Raw genomic sequence first — 24,652 nt, 5'->3', positions numbered from 1 at the left:
CCTAGTGTTCTTCAAAGTACCTTTCTTTCATACGTCTCGCTTTTGTTGGGAACCTGCCGAAAACACAGGCTTAGCCAAATGAAAACATGTCAGTGATAAAGACACAGGAACATTTATTACTTCTGAAATATATCAAGCCACTATTATATGCTTCCAGAAGAAGCTAGAATAAAACACAACTCACCCTCACAGCTTTCAACAGGACTAAGCCCTTTTCCTCTGTTTACAGTCCAACACATCTTTGTGGGTACACCAAGGAAATCCATAACGGCAGTATAGATACGGTACCAGCTGGCGAGGACTACCTGGGTGGAAAACAGGATTTGAAGTTGCTGAAAAGGAACTCAGCTCAGTGCTCAAGGTAACCTCCCATGACAAATGGCCCTCATTCAGGATTCTTTTTTAACTCAGAATTCCTCAACTACTTTGCTTTTTTTGACCATCATTTCCTAAACACATCTGACATAAACCAAGTGTTCATTAATAGACTAAAATTCTGCCTGCTTTAGAATAGAAGTAATTTCATGCATCAAACTGCAATATTAGAAAAAATCATATATTTCAATACCGTCTTCTGTTTATCAGATATTAAAATCTCAGATTTTATTGACAGAGGACAGTTGGCCAAATTAAATCCATTAAAACCCATTATTTTTTTTCCACCTGGCAAGAATATGAATGGATTAAGACTTCAGGGTTTTTAGTCAGATAAACTTTGATAAGTTAAATTTAAGCATGCATTAAAAAGGACTTCAAGATGCAATGCAAGACAGCATTTCCATTTTTTCCATGCAAAGGTTTTAATGTTTTTATAACAAAACCCAAATCAAATCTCAACACCCGACACAGAAAACATCAGCATTTTATACACAGAAAAACGATGACTCATCTCACAGCAGAGTCACTAGCTAACATTACCAAGCTATTCTGTCAGGATATAACTGACTTTAGAGAGTTCATAAATGAGTAATGTGGCCATTCCAGTTGAACTGCTTTGAAAGTTATAACCCAGGGGTTCCTAGGCTGAAAATACGTTTCACCGCTGCAGTATTAGCTGTGTCAGCCCTGTGTCACAGAAAACACATACAAGAAGGATGATACCCGCTTTCCTTTCCCATCCAATTAATAAAACTCTTCATGTCGCTTCATTCTTCAAAAGGAAAACATGGGGAATTACACCTCGACCTCTGAAAATATGATGGAGTAAATAGGCCTGGAAACCACTTCTGAACATACTTAAGATTAAAAAAAAAAAATAACCTGATTGGAAGCAGCCAGCATGGATTTATGAAGGGGAAATCACACCTGCCCAACTTCATAACCTTCTGAGATGACTGTCTTGGTAGCTGAGGGGACAGCTGTGGATGGTTTATGTTTGGGTTTTGGTTTCTTTAATCTGGTGCCAATTTTGTTCTATGCCTTAAGATTCGATGATGGCACAAGAGAATATCTTCAGTAAGTGTGTGCATGATACAAAACTGGAAGGAGTGATTGATGCTTTTGCTGCCATTCAGAGGGACCTCAACAGGTGAGAGAAATGGGTCAATAGGAATCTCATGAAAGGGAAATGCAAAGACCTGCAGTGGGAAGGAACAGTATCACGCACCACTACAGATTGGAGCTGACCAGTCAGAAAACAGTGTTGCAGAAAAGGACCTATGACTTCTGGTGGGCAATCTGTACTTGAGCGAGCAATAAGCCCTTATTGCAAAGAAAGCAAATGTATTCTCAACTGTATGTCACCAGGACAAGACAGGCAATCCCTCCCCCTCCACTCAGCACTGCTAAGACTGTATCTCCAGTGCTGAGTCTCATTCTGGGCTGCCCAAGACAAGGAGGCCATAGAGTACAGATAACTGAGAGACTTTTTAGTTAACAAGACAAGAGATGATGCTAATGAATTGAAATACAGAAAATTCCACTTATACATAGGAAAAATGTTTCTTATTTTGAGGATGGTCAAACACTGGCACAGGCTGCCCAGAGATGGAGATGCTCAAAATGAAATCAGAGACGGCCCTGAGCAACCTGCTCTATTTCACTCTGCTTCAAGCAGAGTGTTGAGACTAGATCTCCAGACATCCATTCCCCAACCTCAATTGCTCTGTGATTCTATAAATTCATTATTGTGTACAGTTCTGGTGTCCTCAACATAAAAAGGACATGGAACTGTTGGAACAAGTCCAGAGGAGGGCCACAAGGAACTGGAGCACCTCCCGTATATGAAGACAAGCTGAGGAAGTTGGGGCTGTTCAGCCTGGAGAAGAGAAGGCTGCATGGAGACTTCAGAGCAGCCTTCCAGTATCTGAAGAGGGGCTATAAGGATGCTGGGGAGGGACTCTTCATTAGGGACTGTAGGGATAGGACAAGGGGTAACGGGTTAAAACTTAAACAGGGGAAGTTTAGATTGGATATAAGGAAGAAGTTCTTTACTGTAAGGGTGGTGAGGCACTGGAATGGGCTGCCCAAAGAAGTTGTGAATGCTCCATCCCTGGTGGTGCTCAAGCTGAGGTTCGACACAGTCTTGGGTGACATGGTTTGGTGTGGGGTGTCCCTGCCCATGGCAAGGGGGTTGGAACTAGATGATCTTAAGGTCCTTTCCAACCCTAACTATTCTATGATTCTATTCTATGATTAATATCAAGGTTCCAATCATCATGGCTTACTTCATCTGTGGCCTTTACACAATGTAAATCTTATATATTTAAAATATAGCTACATATTTATAGACTAAGACTTCCTGCCTCAATATTGTGTCCTGCAAAGTACACTATCTTGAATTCCTGCAGGCTTTCTGAACGCCTGTGCCCTGGCACTTCTGACCAAGTATGCACACATAAATGAACCTGACATTTGCCCCATCTCCAGATGGGCAACAGGACTGGGGAACCAAATCCACATCTTTCCTCCTATCACCTGAAAGTGGTTTGTACACTGCCAACATATGGCAGCTCAGAGACATTCATCTAATGTATTTGCATCACCAGCCCTGAAGCTGACATTACCCTAAGCACATAAAACACTCTTGCTTAAATGTTTTGGAATGAACCAATGTTGCACTAAAATAACCTATTAATTTATCAATTTTACCTTGTTATGTCACAAGTGCTTGTGTCTGCTGCAGATGTTACCACACGTGAATACTCCTTAAAAAGGTACCAGGCTAGGTACTTCATGCAAGATACTTTTTGCCCAAAGTTACTTCCCACGGAACAGTTTACATGGGCATACAAACGCAAGTGAATCAGTGAGCAGTACAAAATTGCTAGGTCAATTAGAGAACAATGGCATTTTTGGAATTTCTACTGTCCCGTATCAGATGAGGCAGGGAATGCAAAACTTGGAGAACAAAAGACTGGGTCTCAGACCAAGGTCTCTGTGAGCCGGGCCACTCTTCTGGTGTATAAGAACACCAAAGTCAACCCCTTTTATTAGGTGCCTTTGATTAAGCACTTTAATGCCAACTACATGGGTCTTTGCAACGCTCATCAGTCAGACTCCAATTTTCCTCATCAATGCTACACACAAATATAAACTGCTCCGTAACAATGAACATCCAGGAAGCAAACCTGACATCATATCTCTCCACCACAGAGATCAACACATTATCTCTCTACCCTTTTGCATCACGGATGACAGATGAAAACACCACAACTACAGGAACAACCTGACTATGCAGCAAATACTTGGAAAATCAAGACTTTACTGGTACTATGATATTGCACAATTACAAAGACTGGCATGTTGATTTTGACTTTTTTTTTTTTTACTGCTTACATTTATAATTTACTCAGATGATGTAGTGATTGCTATGGAGTCACTTTACCACCTTCTTTCTCTTGAAGTTTTCATGTCTACTACTAACTGCACTTGCAAGTGAATTGTTCTACTTCTTTTTATGGGTTTAACATCATGGTTAGCAACTGGATTCCAAGGCTATTTTTGATTAAATTAATCCTGAAATCCACTAAACAAGCATTTTATTAAAATTCAGCCTTAATTCTACTATTGCGCTGAAAAAAAAAGCTGGGAAGATCCTAAGATACCAAACAGGAAATGAATACTTTGTGAAAACATGACTGGATACTGAGTATCAGAAAGAAAAATTTCACTGCCAACAAATAAATCCACATGAATCTTCCCACCACTCAGCTCCATTATAATAATAAGTAACGCTAGATAAATTTGGAGAACATACTTCAAAGGTCAAGTTGCACCTATTGACAGTTTTATAGATGTAGTTATGTGGAAACAAAGTATTCAAGAAATACACTTAAAAATATTTACAGGAAGGCATCAAGCAGTAAATTACTGTATGGAGCAGAGGAGACTATATGTCCGCTCTGCATACCTACATAGGCAGAGATGAATGAATTCATACCTTATAATCAAGTTCTATGAGCCAGTACAATCCTAGAAAATTCTGAATGAACAGACAAGCCTACACATTGTGCACAGTAATCTACCTACCGCTCTTACAGAATGTCAGCCAGTATATCTGATTGCTCTTGTTTTGATTTCAATATCCAATTTACTTAGTCATCTTTCATAGTGATACTGATGATTCTTTAAAAGCAAGCTCATTTGACCAGTTACCTTTGATTTTTGCAAGTCAGACTATAGCTGAAGTCAATAAATCTTTCTGAGCTAAAGAAATAAATTCACAGTATTCAAGTAAAGCATGTGCTCCTAATATTGCATTTCTAGAACTGAACTGCAGTCCCTCTGAAGTTAAAAAGCAGAAACAAACCACAGAAAAACCCACAAAAAAAAAAAAAAAAAAGTCAAAACAGTGAGAGGGTAACAAAAAGCTCTCATCTACAGCATTTAGTTCTTCCAGAGCAAGGAATTAAGAGACAAATGAAACCACTACATGCAAGTTGTATAAATACATGCATGCTGAGAACTCTTACACATATAGCTCCTGAAAGCAGTTCTACTCAGAGAGAGCAGGAGAATGAGTATAAATGCTAAAATCCAACAATTACAGCCATTATTAGTCCTTGATTCTGATACTGCTTATGCACAGAGTTACAGAAATGTAATTAACCAAAGGAGATCTCCCTTTTCAAAAGGTTTGCAGAACACTCGCAAAACCATGAGAGAAAAAAAACAAACATTCCTGTAATTAAAAACATGTTCTTTTTAGTGACAAAAAAACCCACAAACCAAAGTAGGAACAAGGTAACAAGTCTAACATCAAGTACATATAAAACAACAGCAGTCAGTCTTCAACAGAGGATTTTCTTCTGCAACACGGAAGTAAACCATTACCATTCATGGATTTTAGGGCCAGAGTGAACTACCGTGTGCTAATTCATTCATTGTCTTATATAAAATGCACGCCGAAATAACCTCTCAGTACCTGTATCACTGCAGGCATTATTGTCACATACTACTGATACCTTATGTGTCGTATTTCCCGAAATATGCAATGTCAGCAACATACTTGCTTTCAGTGAAAAGAACAAAAGATAACAAGAAGTGTAGAACCGGATTGCAACTTTAGGGCATGAAATACTGAGATCTAGAAAGTATTCACATTTGATACCTGCAGCCTGAGAATTGATCACAACATATCAAGTAACTGTCTCGTTTTAAATCTAACTTAAGTAACACTTCATCAGTCACTGTATCTTTACAACTACATTTTCCAGAGTAACATTTCTTACAAATTTGTAGGCAAATCTAAAGAAACCAAAGATTTATCAGAAGGTATCATTTTTAAAATGTAGCTCACCTCTGGGTAAAGATTGAACCTTTGTAAGGTGTTAATCACTAGAGGATACTCAGTTAGCCTGTCATTCATAATTGCCCATACTCCATTCCAAAACGATGGTGCCTCAATAATGATCTTGAAGTAGGAATAATAAAGACCCTACAGGAAAGCAGAATTATTATTTAGGATTAAAGAGAACACTTCTGCTTAAGTAACTGCCACATAAACCCTTTCTTTTTAAATGAAATTCTGTAATATAATAAATAGGACAAAATGATTTGACTATCTAGTTTTTCAAATCTCTTCAATTAGCGCCACTGAAACAAGCGATGTGGGTTTCCTTCCACCTTGCTTTATAGTACGTCTGGAGATCTCTCATTTGTGCTGGTAACTATGCACTAGCACATGTTTCACAATTCTCAAAATGAAAGCAGCCAAAAGGTGCATATGTCTGCAAACATCTATTAATTTCAAAAATTATTATTTAAAAGAGATGCATGAACAAGACTAGAATTGAAAGTAAGCTCTAAGGTACTTGCAGCTTTGTATTTTAGGTCCTCTACAATCACACTTTCTAATTATACTTGAAGTGAACTGTGAAGAGATATATTCATAGCGATCAGCTGCAAGACACACAAATGTTCTGCATGTAAAAGTGTAAAGCACCTTAGCTGCAAGACATCAATATATTTACTTATCCAGACGGTATTAAGAAATTTTGGGAAGCCCACGATTGCAAGATTATGGACAGAAGTTTTCCAATCACTACATTTTTTTGAAGCAGAATCTAACCATTTCTGTGCGAAAAGCCATTTCTCTTTCTAGCGTTGAAAGATGAGAAAAATGACGGTCGTTTTCAAAAAGGGTTGTTATGTGACACCTGTTAAAAAATAACAATAGTTAAAACTGAACATACAGGTTTCGAACCTTTACTAAGTCATAAATATCAAGGAGCAACTGGCAAAACATTCAATGCAGACCACACCTTTTATTTTACTCATATATTATACGAACATTCTCCTCCATTCAGATTATTTTAAATGGAAAAGATACGAACCCATAGAGCATTTATTAAATTCTACTCTGAAATTAGTCATAATACTCTAATTTATTTTAACTGAAGGATCAAAAGTTTAATGCTATTAAAACTATCAAGTCTACATATTAGGAAAGAAAATTCAAAGACCTGACAAAAGAATTGATTAAAAACTGGTGAAAATAACAGTGTTACGTATTGCATGCTTTTTCTCCACAAAAATCTTTCTTGACTTGTATTTTAACAGTTATCTGCCATTATGTGTAGATGTGCTGACAGACAAAATTTTATTTAAATAAAGGTGCAAGTATGGAGGGGAAGCCAGGAAAAACGCAAATCATTTTGGAGGCAAAATTTGCAAAGATGAGCTTCATCTTCAGAAAGGATGGAAAAAGAAAGAGAGCACTGCACATGACTCTGCCTTTGAACAGGAATTTGCAAGAAACAATCTACTAAAATCAATAGTTCTTTTCAAGCTAGGAAACAAAAACAGAGCAGCAGAAGCTGTTACTTTTTATCTCTGCAAAACCAGCTGGGGAAACCCACTATAGAAGCCATTCTACTTCAAGTGCATACTACAGAAAACAGGTAAGTGAGGATTAGGGTGGAACCTGAAACACAAGGATTGCATTGACAAAAAGTAGTTGAAAGGCCATTCTTCTGTAAATAAGGAAAATATTGGCCACACTTTTCTGAAGAGGTTAAAGAAAATATGATGTAAAACCAAGAAATTAAAGCAGAATCTAAATAAGACTCTCAAAATCCACCGAGAGTAAAAAGGTCTGCGAGGTGGAAATGCACCTGAATTTGTATAACTAAGCAACAACTTTCCACCTGGAAAGCAGGCTTCGCTCTTCACTGAACAGGCTTAAGAAACCTTTCACGTGAGCTTCACAAGACTAGAATTATTCATCTTGAAGAAAACAATTTAGTTTTCAGATGAAAGATCTAAATATATGTATTATCCCAAAAGCTTGCATAAATATGAGCCAAAATTATATTTTAGCTATTTTAAAATACAATATTGCTCCCAAGCAATAAATTTAACCTTACCAATGTAGGACTCCTGCAAAAGCAGCTGTAAAGGAAACAAAAGGTGCCAAGTTACTCAAATATTTAAATAACTGAACACGAAATCATGTTCATTAAAGTAATTACAGTATTACTTCGGAGATGCACAGAAGGTACTCAGCCTCCAGAGGAAGAGAAGAATAGGAACATCTGAATTAACGTTCATGGCCAGCTCTCTGAAAATCTGAAATTATGCTGATGGTATTCAGCAATAGGCAATACTTTCCACCTATATCTTGCATCACTCAAGTTGATCCATCAGAATCTACACCTACTACACCCATTTCAGCTACAAATAACAAAACTGAATTATTTTTCAAATAGCAAACATGAAAATTTTTTACACTCTGAAGTCACTACTTTGAGTGCTCACTCAGCTCCTGCTCAGATCTTGGCTAACACATAGCTCATGCTAAGGCCTGATGTATGCTAGCAGCAGCGCTGCTAAGTCAAAGCAAGGCAAACACATAGGCAGGACCTGGTGGCCAGAGCTAACAGTCATTATGCAGCCATCACCATCTTCAGCTTGCTGTCTCCTGCAGCCATAATGCTCACATATTGATTGTCTGGAAATTTCTGTAGAATCTGTTCACTCACAGAAATGGTACAGACCAAACTTCAAAGCTGAATAAATAAGATATAAATACATCAGCTTACACAAAGAGTTTTTAAAGCAGATCCAGCATCAGCTGAACTGTTGAGGCTTTTGTGCTTCCAAGTGTGATACACGAGACCCCCCTCTGCACCATGACGGAAGAGGAAAGATAAGCTCTCCCACCATCAGCTATGTAACAGTTTTGCTCATAGCTGAACAAGTTAGGAGTTACAAGATACGAGCTGTAAATTAGAGAAAGTGCAAATTAGACACATCACACCTTAAGTGGTGAATTAGTAAATTCCCACATTGGGCTGCTTTGTCCAAAGCAGACTGAGCTCTTGTTTGTCATGTTTGCAGTTTTCTTTCCTAATGAGCTCATAAAAGTTTAATTTACAGAGCACATTGTCCTGCAAATTTGACAGATCCAAACAGACCACAACAACCAAAACAAATCTAATTGAGACTATAATTGCTAAAAAAAGGTAGCCTCTGCATGCAGTTACATTCCATTTATCCATTTGGAGACTATCTGTGCTGTTGTCACACAAATACACAACAAGGAAGGCAGTCTAAGGGACAAATGTAAAAGTCAAATGATGATAAAGTGGTGGCTAAACAGTCTAGGTCTCTTTCTTAAGCATGACAAGATCTGCAGAGAGCAAAGCCACCTGATTTTACTTGGGCAGTATTCACAACACATCCAGAGCCCACCATGGAAGTAAAGACAGCATGACTGTTGCAGCCCTCAACACAAAAGGAACGTGGACGTTCTCGAGCAAGTCCAGAGCAGGCCACAAAGATGCTCCACGGGCTACAGCACCTCTGCTACAGGGACAGGCTGAGAGAGCTGAGCTTGTTCAGCCTGGAGAAGAGAAGGCTTCAGGGAGACCTGGTAACAGTCTCCCAATATATAAAAGGGACCTACAAGAAATCTGGAGAGGGACTTTTTACAAGGGCATGTAATGACATGACAAGGGGAAATGGCTTTAAATTGACAGAGGGGAGATTCAGATTAGACATGAAGAAAAAACTCTTCCCTGTGAGGGTGCTGAGGCACTGGCACAGGGTGCCCAGAGAAGCTGTGGCTGCCCCATCCCTGGCAGTGTTCAAGGCCAGGTTGGATGGGGCTTGGTGTGACCTGCTCTAGTGGGAAGGTGTCCCTGCCTGTGGCAGGGGGTTGGAACTGGATGGGCTTTAAGGTCCTTTCCAACCCAAACCAGTCTGGGATTCTATCTTTATAGGCAGGCATTGAGAGGGACCACGTTGCTCTTTCTTGGAAGGTGCCTTGGTTGCTCTCTAAGCACACAGTGGCTATATGTCACAGAAAGGTCAGTTAGACTGGTTGCCTTCAATCCAAGAGAACCTTTATGGTTAATAAAGACTACTCTTATTCACACAGGCTATATGGAGCAGAGAGGAAGTGGAGGGGACAACCATCCTTATACCCAGCATGAGCCAGGAAAGGTGCTGAGCACTGCATCCCTCTTCAGGTGCTGATCAGCACACACAGCATCAGCCACCCAGATGGTACAGGATGAGTCAAGGTGCTTGCACAGAGGTAAAACATACATCAGCTGCCTGCACACTGATGTAGAGTACACTCACAGAGCTAGCAAACACAGATGTGTGTTCAGGCTGCACGGTATTTGCATATGGTCGCCTGTTTCTGGAAAGCAACAAGGACAAGAAAAACTCTGCAAACCCATTGCATTTATGTGGAAGAGGAGTGAACTGAAGGTACACTTCATGTACCAATGTATATCTCCAAACCACTTTTTCCTGCAACACAGAGTCTGGAAGTGCTTATAGTACTTATTGTCACCACAACGCTGCTGCTGGCAATACTTATCATTGTCATCACAGGTCATAAATGTAGTTTGATGCATTATGAACCTCAATTTTAACATTGAAGTTTTGTATACAAAGATGTGTGAAGTGAAAAACTGGGCAAGATGAGGGGAGGAGAGGAAGAAAAAAAACCAAACAAAACCAGAATTACCTAAAGGGGAAAACAAAACAAAGCAAAAACAAACAAAAAAACAAAACTACCAAAAACAAAAAACCAACAAAAAAAACCCACAACCTCTAAACTACCTGCCTCTACAATTCAATGTTTCCCTTAAGTTACATGCTTCATATATAGTAGCTGAGGTTGGATAATACTACGCTGAAACTTCCATATGATTTTTTCAGCTCCACGCTGGCCACCAAAGTAGTTTTCTCAAGGAGAAGCCTGGATTTCAGTTACAAAATGAGTACCACAAGCTTTCATTTAGAACTTTACATTTTTACATATGCTTTCTAGAATAAAAACAAATCACAAAAGGATTGCTCAGTTTAGTTCACTTTAAGTGGAATTTAATGTCTTAGGAAAGTTTCAGGAGTTTGGATTCTTTTTTTTTTTTATACTAAGGACATTTCCCTTAGTTCTCATGGAGAACTGCAAATTCCTTTTTTAGAAAAGCAAATACAGATATGATCTGGAATTCAAGGTAAGCCCATTTAGCTACATCAGCAACACAGTAAACCATATTCCAGAAACAAACATGTTTTGCAGTAATTGTACGGAAAGAAACAGAGCCATCCATACCTTTCTTAGTACTTGCTGAGTTACAGATTTGCACAAGGCATTATTTCATTTCTTGGCAACGTTTCTAAGATTTCCAACCAGATTAGATGCTGAAATACATTTACACATACACACACCCCAACTATAAAAAAATATCCATTTCAAGACAGATTATGTGTGAGTTAAGAATACACAGCAAAGTCAAAATAAATGCACATTAACTGCCAGCACTGTTCATGATCTCAAATTCATGTGGTTCCAAATAAGCCAAATATGCAGTATTTTATTGTTGCAAATAACTGATCTATTAATATGGAAATTACAGTTCAGATTCAAACATACCACTTGTTTCACAGAGAAAACAGTATATTTAAATCTGATTTTTCCTCTCAGTAAATGTTTTATTTAAAGTCAATGCATTAAGCGTCAATACATTCACAATTATTTTGGAGGATTTCATATACATTTGTATAAAACTTCACAATATCACTCTATTATAAGCATAAAACCATGACCTATTATAATCACACAGCAATTCATGCAATTACTCACATTTCAAGAGACAATGCGCTTAATTCATAGACTTCCACTATGAGCCCAAATCGACATTTTCAAACAGACTGCATCCAGACCTACATTAAGCTAGACTCTGATGGAAAACATGCAAATCAGCTCTCTAAAATTACTATCCTTCAATCTCATTAATATCCTTAGTGGGGAGGGAATGAAGGAGAGGAATACTAGAGTCCTACCGCTACAGAGATTTAGACAGCTACTATGTACTTGAATTTGCAGATGCCATTTTCTCATCCAACCTAAGAATCCCTAAAAGCAAAGTGTACAATCCGAATTTTGCAGACTAGGGCAATTATCTGAAATCTGATAGTTTATTTCTTCAGATTTCCTATTTTCACCTGTGTTCTATTCTAACAAAAGTAGTATGAACAGCGTATTAAAAGCATTCTAATTCCAGAAATTAAATACAGAAGAATGAAGCCATAATATATAGAACTCATTTACCAAGAGAACAACAAATGCTGACACACCATAAAAAAACAGGATGTGAAACATACCAGAAACTTGAGCTTTGCAAGTATCCCCGAAGTGACTAGGTAGGAATACAGCAGAACTGTATGAGGGAACAATGAGGAATGTGCAAGCATCGACTACTTTTGCAGCTTAGTCAAGATGTTTCACTGCAAGATTCTGTAGAATCTAGAAAGGATGTCTTCAAGAATAAGGCCTCAATTCAATGGCCATTACAAAAAAAAATCTGGACCTTAAAGCTTCACCAAAACAACAGCAAAAATTTAAACATCACTAAAACCAAAGGCCCGTTTCATATTTAGCATAGGTACATTATTTGCTAATTTGCTACTGCCAATACTGCATGCTATTACATACTTTGCTATTAAGGGTTTACTCCTATTAAAAATATTAAGTGCTCCCTGAAGTATTTAATTGGTTATCTGGGTTTCACAGCCAAATTCCAACTCCAGAAATGACAAAGCTCTCTGATTTCAATCACAGGAAAGCATTTTTCAATTCTGACCATCAGTTTCATATTTCTGAATCATTTAAGTAACTACTAGCGTAGGAAACACTGAATAAACAAAGGTAAGCAAAGCAATTCAGGAACAGTTTAATCATCAATTAGTTTGTAAGCTGAGGGTTGTTCCCCTGCTACTGCTTTGCAATGTAATTCATCAAACTGAAGAAACTCCCTTTGGCAACAAGGACTACTGGTGGTGTGATTAATAGTACCAGCATCTTTGGAATACCCTGACAGTCTTTTAATAGGATAGCTTTCAGAGTATATCTAATTGTATACCCGACAAACATGTTCTTATTTAACATTTATTAATTTTAGGAATGCATTTCTTATTTAATTTTGCAAATATTTTTGGTGCTTTTTCCAAGACTTTGGTTATTAGCCGTTTTATTATTCACTCCAAAATAACAACATCTGAATTTACAAACCCCTACTGTTCTACGTTCTACCCGTAACCTTTCCAAAACATGCTGTGTTGATTACATTACTTAATAAGAGTTGCTTCTTTTTTTTTAATCTTAGAAATTAATGACTAGATAGAAGAGATCCATAAACACCTGAACAACTACTTTCCCACGAATGTTCCAATACCACACCCAACTGCTACAATAACAGTTTTACAAAAGTTACCACGTAGGAAGTTTTCTGTCCCTTTTCAACACAAGCAATGCACTTTCAGTTTTCAGAGTAGTATTTCGAAATACATTTTGATACAGTTTACAACTCCAGAGTAAGAAAGGTAAAAGAACAGTATTCCCCCCAGCCGAATGTATTCCTTCTACTTACCCAGAAGGAAAGTGAGCCATATCTTGCTATCAGCTTTTAGGATGGAGGCCTTCCTGTCATCCACAAATACTGCCAAAAGAAAACAAATACCTTAAGCACCAATTAAGAACAGCCTCTGTAAAAGGAAAACTGCTCAAACTCTGCAGCATCAACTTTCTGTTTAAAAAGCGTGACTAGACTTCAAAAACGCTGCAAGAAGTTTCATATAGCAAGTTAGTAACTACACATAAAAGCTTCGAACATCACAGATAGACTATTAAGGTGACTACTCAAATCATCAGGCTTTTAAATCCTGAAATAACTTTGTCAAAACGAGTTGTCAGGGGATAATTCCTACAAAGGTATGCTATTGACAAACTCGCTCAAACGGAAAGTCAGCCTGCTAAACAAGAAACAAAGCGGAGGGAGGGTTGCTTACTTCTCCCCCAAAGGATGCTTAAGTGTCAAAACAAGCCCTTTTCCTATCCCTCGCCTCCAATTCTCACCGATACCGGTGCGGGACTTGTCAGCTTTAACCTCCCGTTGTGACAGGCTGGAGGACGGGCCCGGGGAAGGCGGGAGAGCAGCCGACCGCCAGCCCCTGCCTCCGGCAGTGCCGGACACAACCCCGCCGAAGGCAGGCGGCGTGAGGCCATGGGGATGGCCGCTCCCACTGTCCACGGGCCACTGTCCCGCCGCTCCCCCTCCCCCGTCAGTAGAGAGAAGCCACTCCGTACCACGGAGGCTTCCGCGCCGTGCCGGACAAGTCAACTGACACCCGGAAAGAGCGCAGGGAGGCGAGACCGAGCCCCATCCCACTTCCCTCGTGCGGAAGGGCTGCCTCCCCTGCCCAGCGGGGGCAAAGGGGGCGCCTCTCCCCCCTCACCCTGCACCTCACCTCCGAGCCGGTCTCTGCAGCCGCGCAGCAACCTCAGCGGCCCGCGGCCCAGCACGTCCCGCAGCCCCTCCGCCGCTGGCCCCTCCCGGCAGGGTCTCTGGGGGTCGCCCCTGGCTCCCCGCCGGCCGCCGCCTCCCTTCCGCATGGCGCGGGCCCCGCCGGGAACCTGCCTGCCGGGCGAGTGCGGCGGGCGCCCGCGGCCGCCCCTGGGGCTAGCGCCCGGCGACTGCTGCTGCTGGCCAGGCTTGAGAGGCGGCGACTCTTTGTTCCTGCCTCGGGTCAGGACGACCATCTCCGCATAGTCCCCGCCGGGGCCAGGGGGTGGGTGCCGCGCCGGAGCAGGAGGCGAGGGGGGCGGTCCTCAGCGAGGAGGTTCCCCCCACCACCCCCGGGCAGGCCGGGGGGGCGGAGACGGAGCCGGCGGAGCTCGTAGTAACGGAGCGGGGAGAGGAGGGGAGCGACCGGTGACTACTCCACCGGGCTGCGCCGCCACTGCCACCGCCTGCTCCGCCCGGTTGGCCACGTGGGGGCGGGTAACGGCTCCCAGCGCCCCGCCGCTCACGCACGCTCCGCCCCGCAGCCCGGCGGCGGCGGGGAGCGGGGTGTTCCCGCCAACCCCACGCAGGGCCCCTGCTCCAGAGGCTGTTTCCCTTTCGCCTTTCCTTGGCCCGTTCGTAAGCATGGCCTCCGTCACATGGAACCCGCGGCAGGGAGACGGGAGAGCTCTGGAGTGTCTCCCCTTTCCCCCCGCTGCCAGAAGGGGACTTGGCTCTGTTGTTGGCGTGCTGCCCGGCCACAGAAAACGCCTCCTCCTCCTTGTGGAGTTTAAAGGTGGTTTTGCTTCACCGTGTGCCAGTGCTGTGGTAACTGAGCCCTGTGGCCTCCACCACAGGCAGGGCTGCTGGAGCGCTTTCCTCACGAACAGCATGCAACTAACACGGGCCCTCGAAACTCAAAATCATAGAATCACAGACTGTGTTGGAAGGGAGCTTAAAGCCCATCCAGTTCCAATCCCCTGCCACGGGTCCCACTAGAGCAGGTTGCTCCAAGCCCTGTCCAGCCTGGCCTTGAACACTGCCAGGGATGGGGCAGCCACAGCTTCTCTGGGCACCCTGTGCCAGCGCCTCAGCACCCTCACAGGGAAGAATTTCTGCCTAATGGCTAACCTAAATGTCCCCTGTTTCCGTTTTAACCTTTGTCCTATCGCTACAGTCCCTGATGAAGAAATGTTGTTCGTGACTTTTCCAAAGTACCCATCCTCAGTACCTCATAGCAGCAATCACTGTAGTAGCTCCTGCACTAACGAATTTATGTTCTCTGCAGGGTGGTGAATACACAACACTTGAACACGACCCAGCTACAACAAAATGTTCTTTCTTCCTCCTACCTGTGCTGTCCTGCTCAACACACAACAGTGGCCAGACAGTGACTCACACAATAGGCTTAATTCATTTAATTACCACTTTTTTACAATGGTGATTAAATAGAGCAGGGTACAACCTCTTCATTAACTGTAGCATCTCCAAAAGGATCCATTTCACTCTTCCTTCCCTTACTTCTTGTTATTTTTTCTCCTGGAAGTTCTTTCTTGACCTCTTCTTCCCCTGGAAGTTTCTTTCTTTGCCTCCCAGGTACCCTTCATTGCTGTCTTCAGGCTTTTCTTTGACCCTACTCACTTCATTTCTCTTCCACGTTTTCTACCTGTTCGAGTTTTTTCGGCATCCTCTTTCCACTCTTGCTTATTTTTCCTGGCCTTTCCACCATTTTCCTCTGACATAACAGATGTGGGACTCTTTCCAAAATGTTTACAACTTCTGCTCTTTGTTGTCATCTCCTTTTCCAAATTATTTTTATGAACCCTATCCTATGAAACACAAGGTTTGACCCTTACATGGCAAATACCACAGTAGATAGTGTTTAAAAAATACGTTTCAGATTGTCAGCATATCATTCACACAGGAAGGTAATTTTGGTTCAGATTCAGGTACCGGGATAATGAATGTGAGAAAACAGGGCAGCCTTTGCTGTCTGTGTGGTAGTAGGAAGACTGTTACCGCAATCAGGGTATAAAGATACAAGCTCGTACAATCAGATAAAACAAACAAGTCCATGGGACTGACGGGGGGCTTTATGTCCACAAGTACCCTTAGCTCCAAACTTCTTTGCTTGTTGAGGGAAAATCACCCTTCTACCTCCGGCTGTTCTGGGGAGATAACTGCAAAGGGCCCGTGTTGTGTTGATTTCAAACAAATGAGCAAGGAAGAAATAGTATTTTTCATTTGAAAAGCTTACTTATACAAAATGTCCAGTCTCCTGAGCACACAGACCCTTCTTGCAACGTGAATTACCCGCAGCAGTTTCAGTTATCTGTGCTTATTATATACTAAATATAAACAAAAGCATAAAAGGAACACCATTTGAGTATTTGAAGACTACACACGATTTTCCCACCTGCCTTCCAAGAGAAAAAGTTCCACAATCTGCTTTTATTTATATTTGGGTTTAATCATGCAGCCTTGTCATAAATTTAGTAACCTAAGGAGTCTATTGTTGCTGTCTGAGTGACTTAAATGTACAGGCTCCAGATAGTTAAGGAGTTCTGCTGATTTTTAACTCCTAAAGCCTATTTTAAATTTTTGCCAAAATCAATAGAGTCGTGGAACGCTTATGAGCTTGAAGGGCTGAGATTATTAAGGTTCAAATGATTGTTTTGGGGTGGCTTGGCCATTGAGATTAACTGGGCCTGCTCCAGCCTGCAGCAAATCAATTACCTTCAGGCTGTTTTCTTGTATTAAAATTCTTCAGGCAATTTACTTCAAAAGGTATCACTCACAGAACCAGATTACAAAGGCACATACTACTGAACTAAACAACTCTACAGATTGTTTAAGTTACTATAAGAATGCAAAGACAGAACATCACCTACTTAAACATAAAGGTGTCTGTGTTCGGCAACTATGAATTGCTAAAGGAAACCATCAATGCTACTTCAGAAAAGTAGCAGCAGAGCAGTACACATCTAAAAATAAAACAACACTTGCTTCAGTCTGTATGTAAGACACACAAGTAGTAAGAAATAAACCTTGCGTTTATATCATCATATCAGTTGCATATATTTCCATGAGTGCTATGTTTATTTTCAACATCGTGACACAGAGCAGCTCATTACTAATCCCGCACAGCACAGCAAAGGGAGTGATCCCTGTAAGCCAGCACATACCTTGCTGTTTATAACAAAACATGTGTATGTGGGGGGGAAGTGTGATAATTCTGAAATTAAATGTGATTTCTCTCAACTCTTGAGGGTGCTGAAGGATATATACTAGGCCATAGGAGAGATGCCATCTTAATCAGCTTATCCTAATGTGTTTTGTCCAGGGACAGCAAAATCCATAAAATATTGCTCCACAGTTTTCTGCTGTTCCAGGGCAAAGCATATCCTGGAACACAAATACCAGTTTCTGATAGGTCTTCCCTATCTCTCTAATTATAGAACCATAGAATCATAGAATAGTTAGGGTTGGAAAGGACCTTAAGATCATCTAGTTCAAACCCCCCTGCCATGGGCAGGGACACCCCACACTAAACCATGTCGCCCAAGGCCTCATCCAACCTGGCCTTGAACACAGTCATGGATGGAGCAATTAACATGTTTTCCATGATCACTGGGACTGTCTCTTCATATTTCCAAATCCCTGTGCCAAATACCAACCAGGATGCTGAGTTGGCTGGTGGTTGTGACACACTGTCAATGGAGATAACTCACAGTCCTCAGGTACCGGGCCCTGCAAGTAAAACACATTGCCGTGGCAGTTCTTTCTCCATTTTTTTCTCCAGCAGGATTTGTTCCTCCGGACATTACCAAACTGCCCAGAGCTTGCATGCTTTCATCCACACCATCTTATCTTCTGTTCTATTTCTTGCCACCAGTTCTCTTTTTCTTTTCCCTCAAGTGAGACCTTCACTTTGCAGTTTATTACCAATACCAACCCCTTCTCTCTCCCAGGGTGATCTGGGTAAGAGTGCCCATACAGAACTCCCTTTTTATCTTGTACTGCTCTGCATTGTTCCAATGGCACTGCCTCAGAGCACACTCTGCAGATATTATGCCAAGGCTGCCATTGCCACCTACCACAGGGCTTTGCTTCTGTGAAGTTTGTGTTGATCCCCCACACTTTCACACATTCAGCAGCAGACTTAATAATAGCAGGACGGCAATATAGCAAGTTAGGGAACTTCAGCTCCCTTTCCTTAGTTTATTTAATCCAAGGTTAGTACACAATGAAGGCATAACCTGGAAAGTATGTCTCTTCAGCAGGCAATTGTGTGGCTGCTGCTGGTTAGATGTACACAATCTAGCATTAAAATATCAATTTTGAGTGCTGACAGCAACGTAGCTGCCACAATGTAGAGCTCAGAGCCTCAGGTAACCAGCCAGGCAGAGCAATTCGAGCTCCATACCATACAGCCATATATGACTTAATCCATTATTAACCCTACTTAAGCTTCAGCCACAGAAGAGCAGACAAATTCCTACCTAAGGAAAAAACTTCATGAGAACAGAAATAGTTGGGACCTCTTCTTGTGGGGACCAGGCTGAATAGGAGTGCAGAAGGCTTAGGAGTCTCTTAAGGCAGAAGTATGGAAGCAGGATTGACTTTGGAGTTTGTACATGGAGGAATTTGCCAGGAAAAAACAGCAGAGCGTAGTGGCAAGCAAGTTACAGTGCGTGCCTTGTCCTATATAACAGCTCTGTGGGGCCAGTTCTCTTTCTGCAATATACAAAGATCCCCACCTTGAGCAACTCCTTTAAACATGCATTGCCTGTATCCTGAAGAAGGCAAAATACGCTCCTGATGAGTTAGTAATACAGCAATCTGATCTCTCTTTGCACATCTTTGTTCATATCTATCTTCTTCTCCCACTTAAAAATTGCGCTTGCATTTTAACCGTATATAACTATATATAAGTGGAGAAATATACAACTGGAGCAACTGCAGAACTGCAGTTGCATTTTAGCTCTCTCTATATATAATTATATTGAACTGGAACATCTATGTCTGTAACCTTGTTTCTGTAGAAACAAATGAGAACAATTTACCCAGCTTGCCTACCCTGGCAACAAAAAAAAAAATCATAGTTTTAGAACAGGAGGTACTGAAGACCCCTCTTTGACACAGAAATTGCCTCCTTCATTTCTGTAAAGATAATTGCAAGTCTCAAGCTGCCTGTTGCCAGAATAACACTGAAGAACATTAGTGACTCAGAAAACCCAATTACTCTCCATCAGACTTTTTCTCATTTCTTGGCTTTCAGTTCCCTGTACCATTTTCATGCTACCTTAAATGCTTCCCTGCAGCTCTGAAAAGAAAAAATAATTAAAGAAAAAGAAACAAGAAATACTTTGAGTATCAGGGAAAAAAATTAAGCTACACTGTGTACCTCGTAGGTCTAACAGATCTCCAGTTACCCTTCCTTGCTGCATACAGAACAATCAAAGCAGCACTTTGCCCTGTTGAGCAGCTGATTTGGGAGATTTGCCAATGTCCCTTCTTACAGCATGGAGAGTGATCATCTCCTCCCAACCAGGGCCTGGAATGTTTCTGTAATACTTCACCGTTTTGGGGACTTTTAACTCCTCTGCATGACTTAATCTCCTTACAGCTTTCAAAATGAAGCTCTCTTGCTGTACGCTCCACGTTCTCACTGCGTGGCGTTTGGCCACAGTGAGTAGTCATGCTAATTTGGCATAGATGCCATGATTCACAGCCACAGCAACTGCATCTCGTTATGCTTCTATTTGGAGGAGCAAATTGTAGAGCAAGTTATCTGAGGACCACAGAACTCACTATTACAAGCAGAACCAGTGGATCCAGCTTACCCTAACCTGCCTCTCTAGCCACCATGGTTTTGCTTCTTTTTTTTGCAGAGTCAGTGTTTATCTGGTGTGTCTCTAAGTAGCTGCTGCCAAAAGATGCATCAGAGAAGACAAGAGGAAACAGCTTGCACTGACAAGTAAGAGCTAAGTGACAACAACAGAACATGGGCTGAGCTATTACTGTATTTATGGCAGATGCCCTTTATGCGAGATTGAAAATATGGACACCATTTATGGTGGAAATAAGGGAAGGCCAGCAATGAACACGAAAAGAACATGAGAAAAGGAATGATCTGGAAGTGCTCACAGATTAGCTTTTCAGTTAACAACTGGCAGAGCAGCAGTAGGGCTCCTGAAATATATTGCTGTATCAAAGTCAGCAAACCTGCACTGCTGGAGATATACTAAGTCTATTTTGGCAAGAGAGTGAGAGAAGCTTGTGGACCACTGTGAAATACTTACAGGCAGCTGTATCTGGAACAGCAGCAGAAGCTAAGTTTGCCTGCTCAGATGTTAGCAAGTTTATTTCTGTTTCACCCTTTGCTTACCTTGGTCTTCATTTCAGTGGGATTTCAGAATATCCTTTACTGAAATCCCTGATTAATGAAGGTAGAGGACAAACAAATTCATTATCCACAGACAGTGACTGAAAGTACCTTGGGCAAACTAAGCACAATGGCAAACTGGACAGAAAGCAATATGATCCTATACATCAAACACCCCTTAAATGACAAACAGAGCCATGACTTGGGAATCTTCTTTGCATCCTGTGTATGACTTGAGAAAAGGTTTCATGATACATTTCTGAAACCTTGCTAATAACAGCACCCAAACCAGGCTTTAACAACTGTGTTCCCAGAACATTAAGATGTGTCACAGCGTCAAACAACTCCATGGAATTCATCCCTTTCTTTCCATTTTCCATGTGGAAACACAGGTCATTTGTAAGCATCATGGCTTTATACTACCTATCAGACTGCCCCCCCCCCCCTTTTTTTCCCACATTACCACTCATTCTAGTCTCTTAAACTATTATGGAACAAATAGAGCTCCCTTTCAGTTGGAATAACGCGTTTGCCTCTGTCCCATCAGCTGTGCTGACAAATAGGTACAACTGTGGCCCTTTTGTAGCTTATTTTTGAGGTCACAGTGCCCTCTACTGTCTAAAGCATCCCCGTCTGCATCATCTTTAGACGATCTTTAAGGTCCCTTCCAGACCAAACCATTCTATGATGTTGTGATCTTGTTTAAAGAAACAATATGCCAACTCTTTATATATTCACTAAAAAGAGCCCTTTTTTCCCCCAGAATAAACACATTAGTTTGTGTTTCAAGGTACACTTTCATCTAGAATAGCAGGCCAGATCTGGATTGTTTGATCAGACAGAAAACAGGTTGGCCAGGGAAAGTAATTTCTTGCTGACTCTGCTTTGTCAGTCACTGCTAATTTAAAACAAACCACTGATCTATGCAGAGCTTGAATCACACCTGACTTGTAAATGCTAAGTAATTCCACATAAGGAAGAGCTCTGGCATACATGCAAAGCAAGAAGAATCGGGCCTGTGTTTCAAGTACAAATTGCAAATACATTTGCCACAGATTTGTATTGCTTCTCATGATCATTCTGATTCTGCAGATATAAATCACCTGTTACATATGGAGGTGTTCTTTATAAGCTCCTCTACTGTTTGCATTTGCCTTCACCATTCTCTCCATGAGTGGTGTGGGGTACTGCAGGTGGTTTCACTCTCTTCTGCGTGTCCCCTGGGGCACCACAGACTGTCCTGCAGGGACCATCCATCTGTGCCCTCCCGACAACCCATCTCTCATGAGTAAGCACATGAGACCCTTTGTGGCAGTTCCCCTCTCACCCCAGAGCCCCATTTACTCTGCCACCCTGTCCCTACCATTATAAAACTGCTTTTGATTTTAGCAGACAGAATTCAAATCAAAAGAAGCATCTATAGCCAACGAAAACCACCTAGCCTGGCCCACTTCCTAAGCAGCATGCAGCAGGTAGCACTTGAAGGGGTTAAGCGCAGGGGGAACACTTCTTTTTAAAATATGCTGTTTGTTTCACATTCTGAATATTTATAGCTTGACAGAACAACTCTTATGCTCAAGAGAGCAGCAGCAGGCTCATTGTTTCACAAGGCAGGTACAACCACTCCAGCTCCTCAAGGTGCTACAACTTGTTTCCCATTAGGGGATCCCATAGCATGGTTCCCTGTAGCGTGACACGTAAGAGTTCAGAGGATTTTCCTTCCAGAGAGCTTACATTAATGATATATATCAAGGCACATACTGATGATGGACTGAAGCCTGAATATAGCACAGCATTCATTTTTTTTATGTTAGCCCGATAGCAAAATGAGTTCACTAAACAATGCACTTTCAAGTGTACACATACTCATACATACGTGTGTGTTTGCATGCATGCCTGTATGTATAAGAAGTATCTGTAAAATCCTAAAACAGCACTGCTGGACATGGAACATGTATTTCAAATGTAGCAGACATATGTGGCTTTATCTGGCCATTTTTAACATGCAACTGCCACATCATAAAGCCACAGATAATTCTACTGATGCTGAGCAGAGCTGAGGCTCCAGAACAAGCCCCAGGGCTGCACTGCAAGGAAACTGTGGCCCACTTGTAATCCCGGGTTTTCCTGAAGAAATACTTCACAGGAAGGATGCTTTTAATATTGCCACTTAATGGAAGGAGAAAAGGACATCAAGGAGCAGAAGAGTATGCTGGAACTGGGGTGAATACTTAGTGCTGGTTCTGGGTGCAAGAACAAGCTGTTGGGATCACATGCAGGGGAGCAAAGAAATGCAGAAAGTCTGTCAGAAAAAGATGATTCTCTTTAGAAACATTTCCCTTTCCCCATCTGCTGTGGTGATCCTTGGAAAACTTCTACCGACTTTTCACATAGGAAGAGCTTTGTTGCCCACTAACAACTCACAAACTACCTGTACCAGGTTTAAAGTAACTTCACGTTTACTTGCCATATGCGTATGCAGAAGTGAGTTCTGCAAGCAGCATGAAACCTGCACATTTCAGCTGTCATTGTAAGCCTCAATGCCAGCATAACTGGAAAAACTGCAGAGGAAAGAATGCAAAATAAATTATGACAGTCTTACTATATGGTAAACTGATAAAAAAAATCTCTTTATGGTGAAATCAATCAACAATGTTGTACAGCTGTGGAAAAACAAAATGTTACACTGGAGCATGTGAAAAGGAGTTTCATATCTCACCCATGAAGTCATCTACTGACTCCAGTTACTATTCGTGAGATCTCAGTTAAGGGAAGGTGTCCAATGATAGTGAGTACTGCACTTCAGGAAAGATTTTGACTCATTGAAGGATAGGGATTTTTTATAATCTCCTTTATCCCTTACTGCCATTCCTATTTTACATCAGCCATGGTAGTTTCAAAGTAGATTTCCCCCTCCACCAAACACATGCACACAGAAAAAAAAAAACCCTTGAAGTCTACACAAGCAGGATGTGAAAAATAGCCTGAAGAAGAGTAATCAGAGGCAATGTAATATCAGTTTTCCAACATGCAAAAGGTTGCTACAAGGAGACAGAAGCACTGGATAAGGAGTGAAGAGCTAAAATTATAGTCTGGGCCAGGTTAGATGTTAGGGCCCATTTCTAAGGAAAGAATAGTTAAACATCGGGCTCTTTAAAGGACCTGTGGAATCTCCATTGTTGGAGGCTCTTAAAAGTGAGTAAGATAAACATCTTTCAGAGGTGCTTTAATTATAAACTGATCTTGGCTTGAGCCAAGGAGATGATCTCTGAAGATCCCTTCCTGCCCTAGTTTTTATTATTATATACCAGCTAATCCTTCAATGAGTCATTATGAAAAAGATTTATCCCAAGTATCCCCTGACCCAGCTTTGAGCTAGAGACCACCCAGCTCCTGAAACAGTGAGCCAAAATGCTACTTTTACCCTGAGCTGCCATTCCGTGGTTGTTTTCACAAAAGCTCTATGTAACTCAGAGATTACCAATCTTCTACAATGGAATACATTGGCAACACCTTCAAATTTTGACAACTGAAAAAAACCCCAAAACCCTAAAACCCCAAAACAAGAGAATCAAAAGAATTCTGGAAGCAGAAGAGCAGGACCAAACCTGTAAGGTTTGATTGGGCTTTTGTTTTGACGTGGGGGATTAAAAGAAGGAGGAAACACTGAGTTTGCAGTTGAAAACTAGCCTGGGTCTTAAAGAGATACCCAAATTTCACTAATGGGTCTGCCATGGATCTACTCTGTAAGAACAGTGCATGATCTAAAATGAGGCGGTAACAAGGAAGGAGGGGAGTTGTGAAACAGATTGGCTAGTATTGGTTAGAATAGGGACTCTGTGTGGAGCAAGACTGGAGAGGAGCAGGCAATAAATTAGGAAAACAATGAAAAGTCAGAGAACAGAAGGAAAGAGAGAGGACAGGCTATATTGGAAAATAACTCTAAATGTGCAACAGAGGCCTAATTCCAACACAGATTCAGGTATTTTCAGTGTCTCGTATGTTTTTAAAGGAGTGCTAA

General features: G+C 41.4%; 1 protein-coding gene across 3 annotated transcripts in view; it reads right to left on the bottom strand.

Annotated features, from left to right (window-relative positions):
- The window catches only part of DPY19L1 (dpy-19 like C-mannosyltransferase 1), a gene marked incomplete at its 5' end in the record, with an annotated part of 41,731 nt that extends 27,231 nt beyond the window's left edge, over positions 1 to 14,500 (bottom strand). For 2 of the 3 annotated variants that reach the window (XM_080611756.1, XM_080611757.1), the window contains 6 exons: positions 185 to 305; positions 5,741 to 5,878; positions 6,512 to 6,599; positions 7,809 to 7,833; positions 13,332 to 13,400; positions 14,209 to 14,500. In XM_080611756.1, coding sequence (XP_080467882.1) covers positions 185 to 305; positions 5,741 to 5,878; positions 6,512 to 6,599; positions 7,809 to 7,833; positions 13,332 to 13,400; positions 14,209 to 14,500 — 733 coding nt within the window. The remainder of the gene's footprint in view (positions 1 to 184; positions 306 to 5,740; positions 5,879 to 6,511; positions 6,600 to 7,808; positions 7,834 to 13,331; positions 13,401 to 14,208) is intronic. The other variant, XM_080611758.1, reaches the window with a different exon arrangement.
- Positions 14,501 to 24,652: the final 10,152 nt, after the last annotated feature.

The sequence above is a fragment of the Psittacula echo genome (assembly GCF_963264785.1).
Source record: "Psittacula echo genome assembly, chromosome: 2".
In the NCBI taxonomy this organism is placed as follows: domain Eukaryota; kingdom Metazoa; phylum Chordata; class Aves; order Psittaciformes; family Psittacidae; genus Psittacula; species Psittacula echo.
Note: the sequence above shows the minus strand (reverse complement) of the source record. Positions and strands in the feature narration are given on the sequence as shown.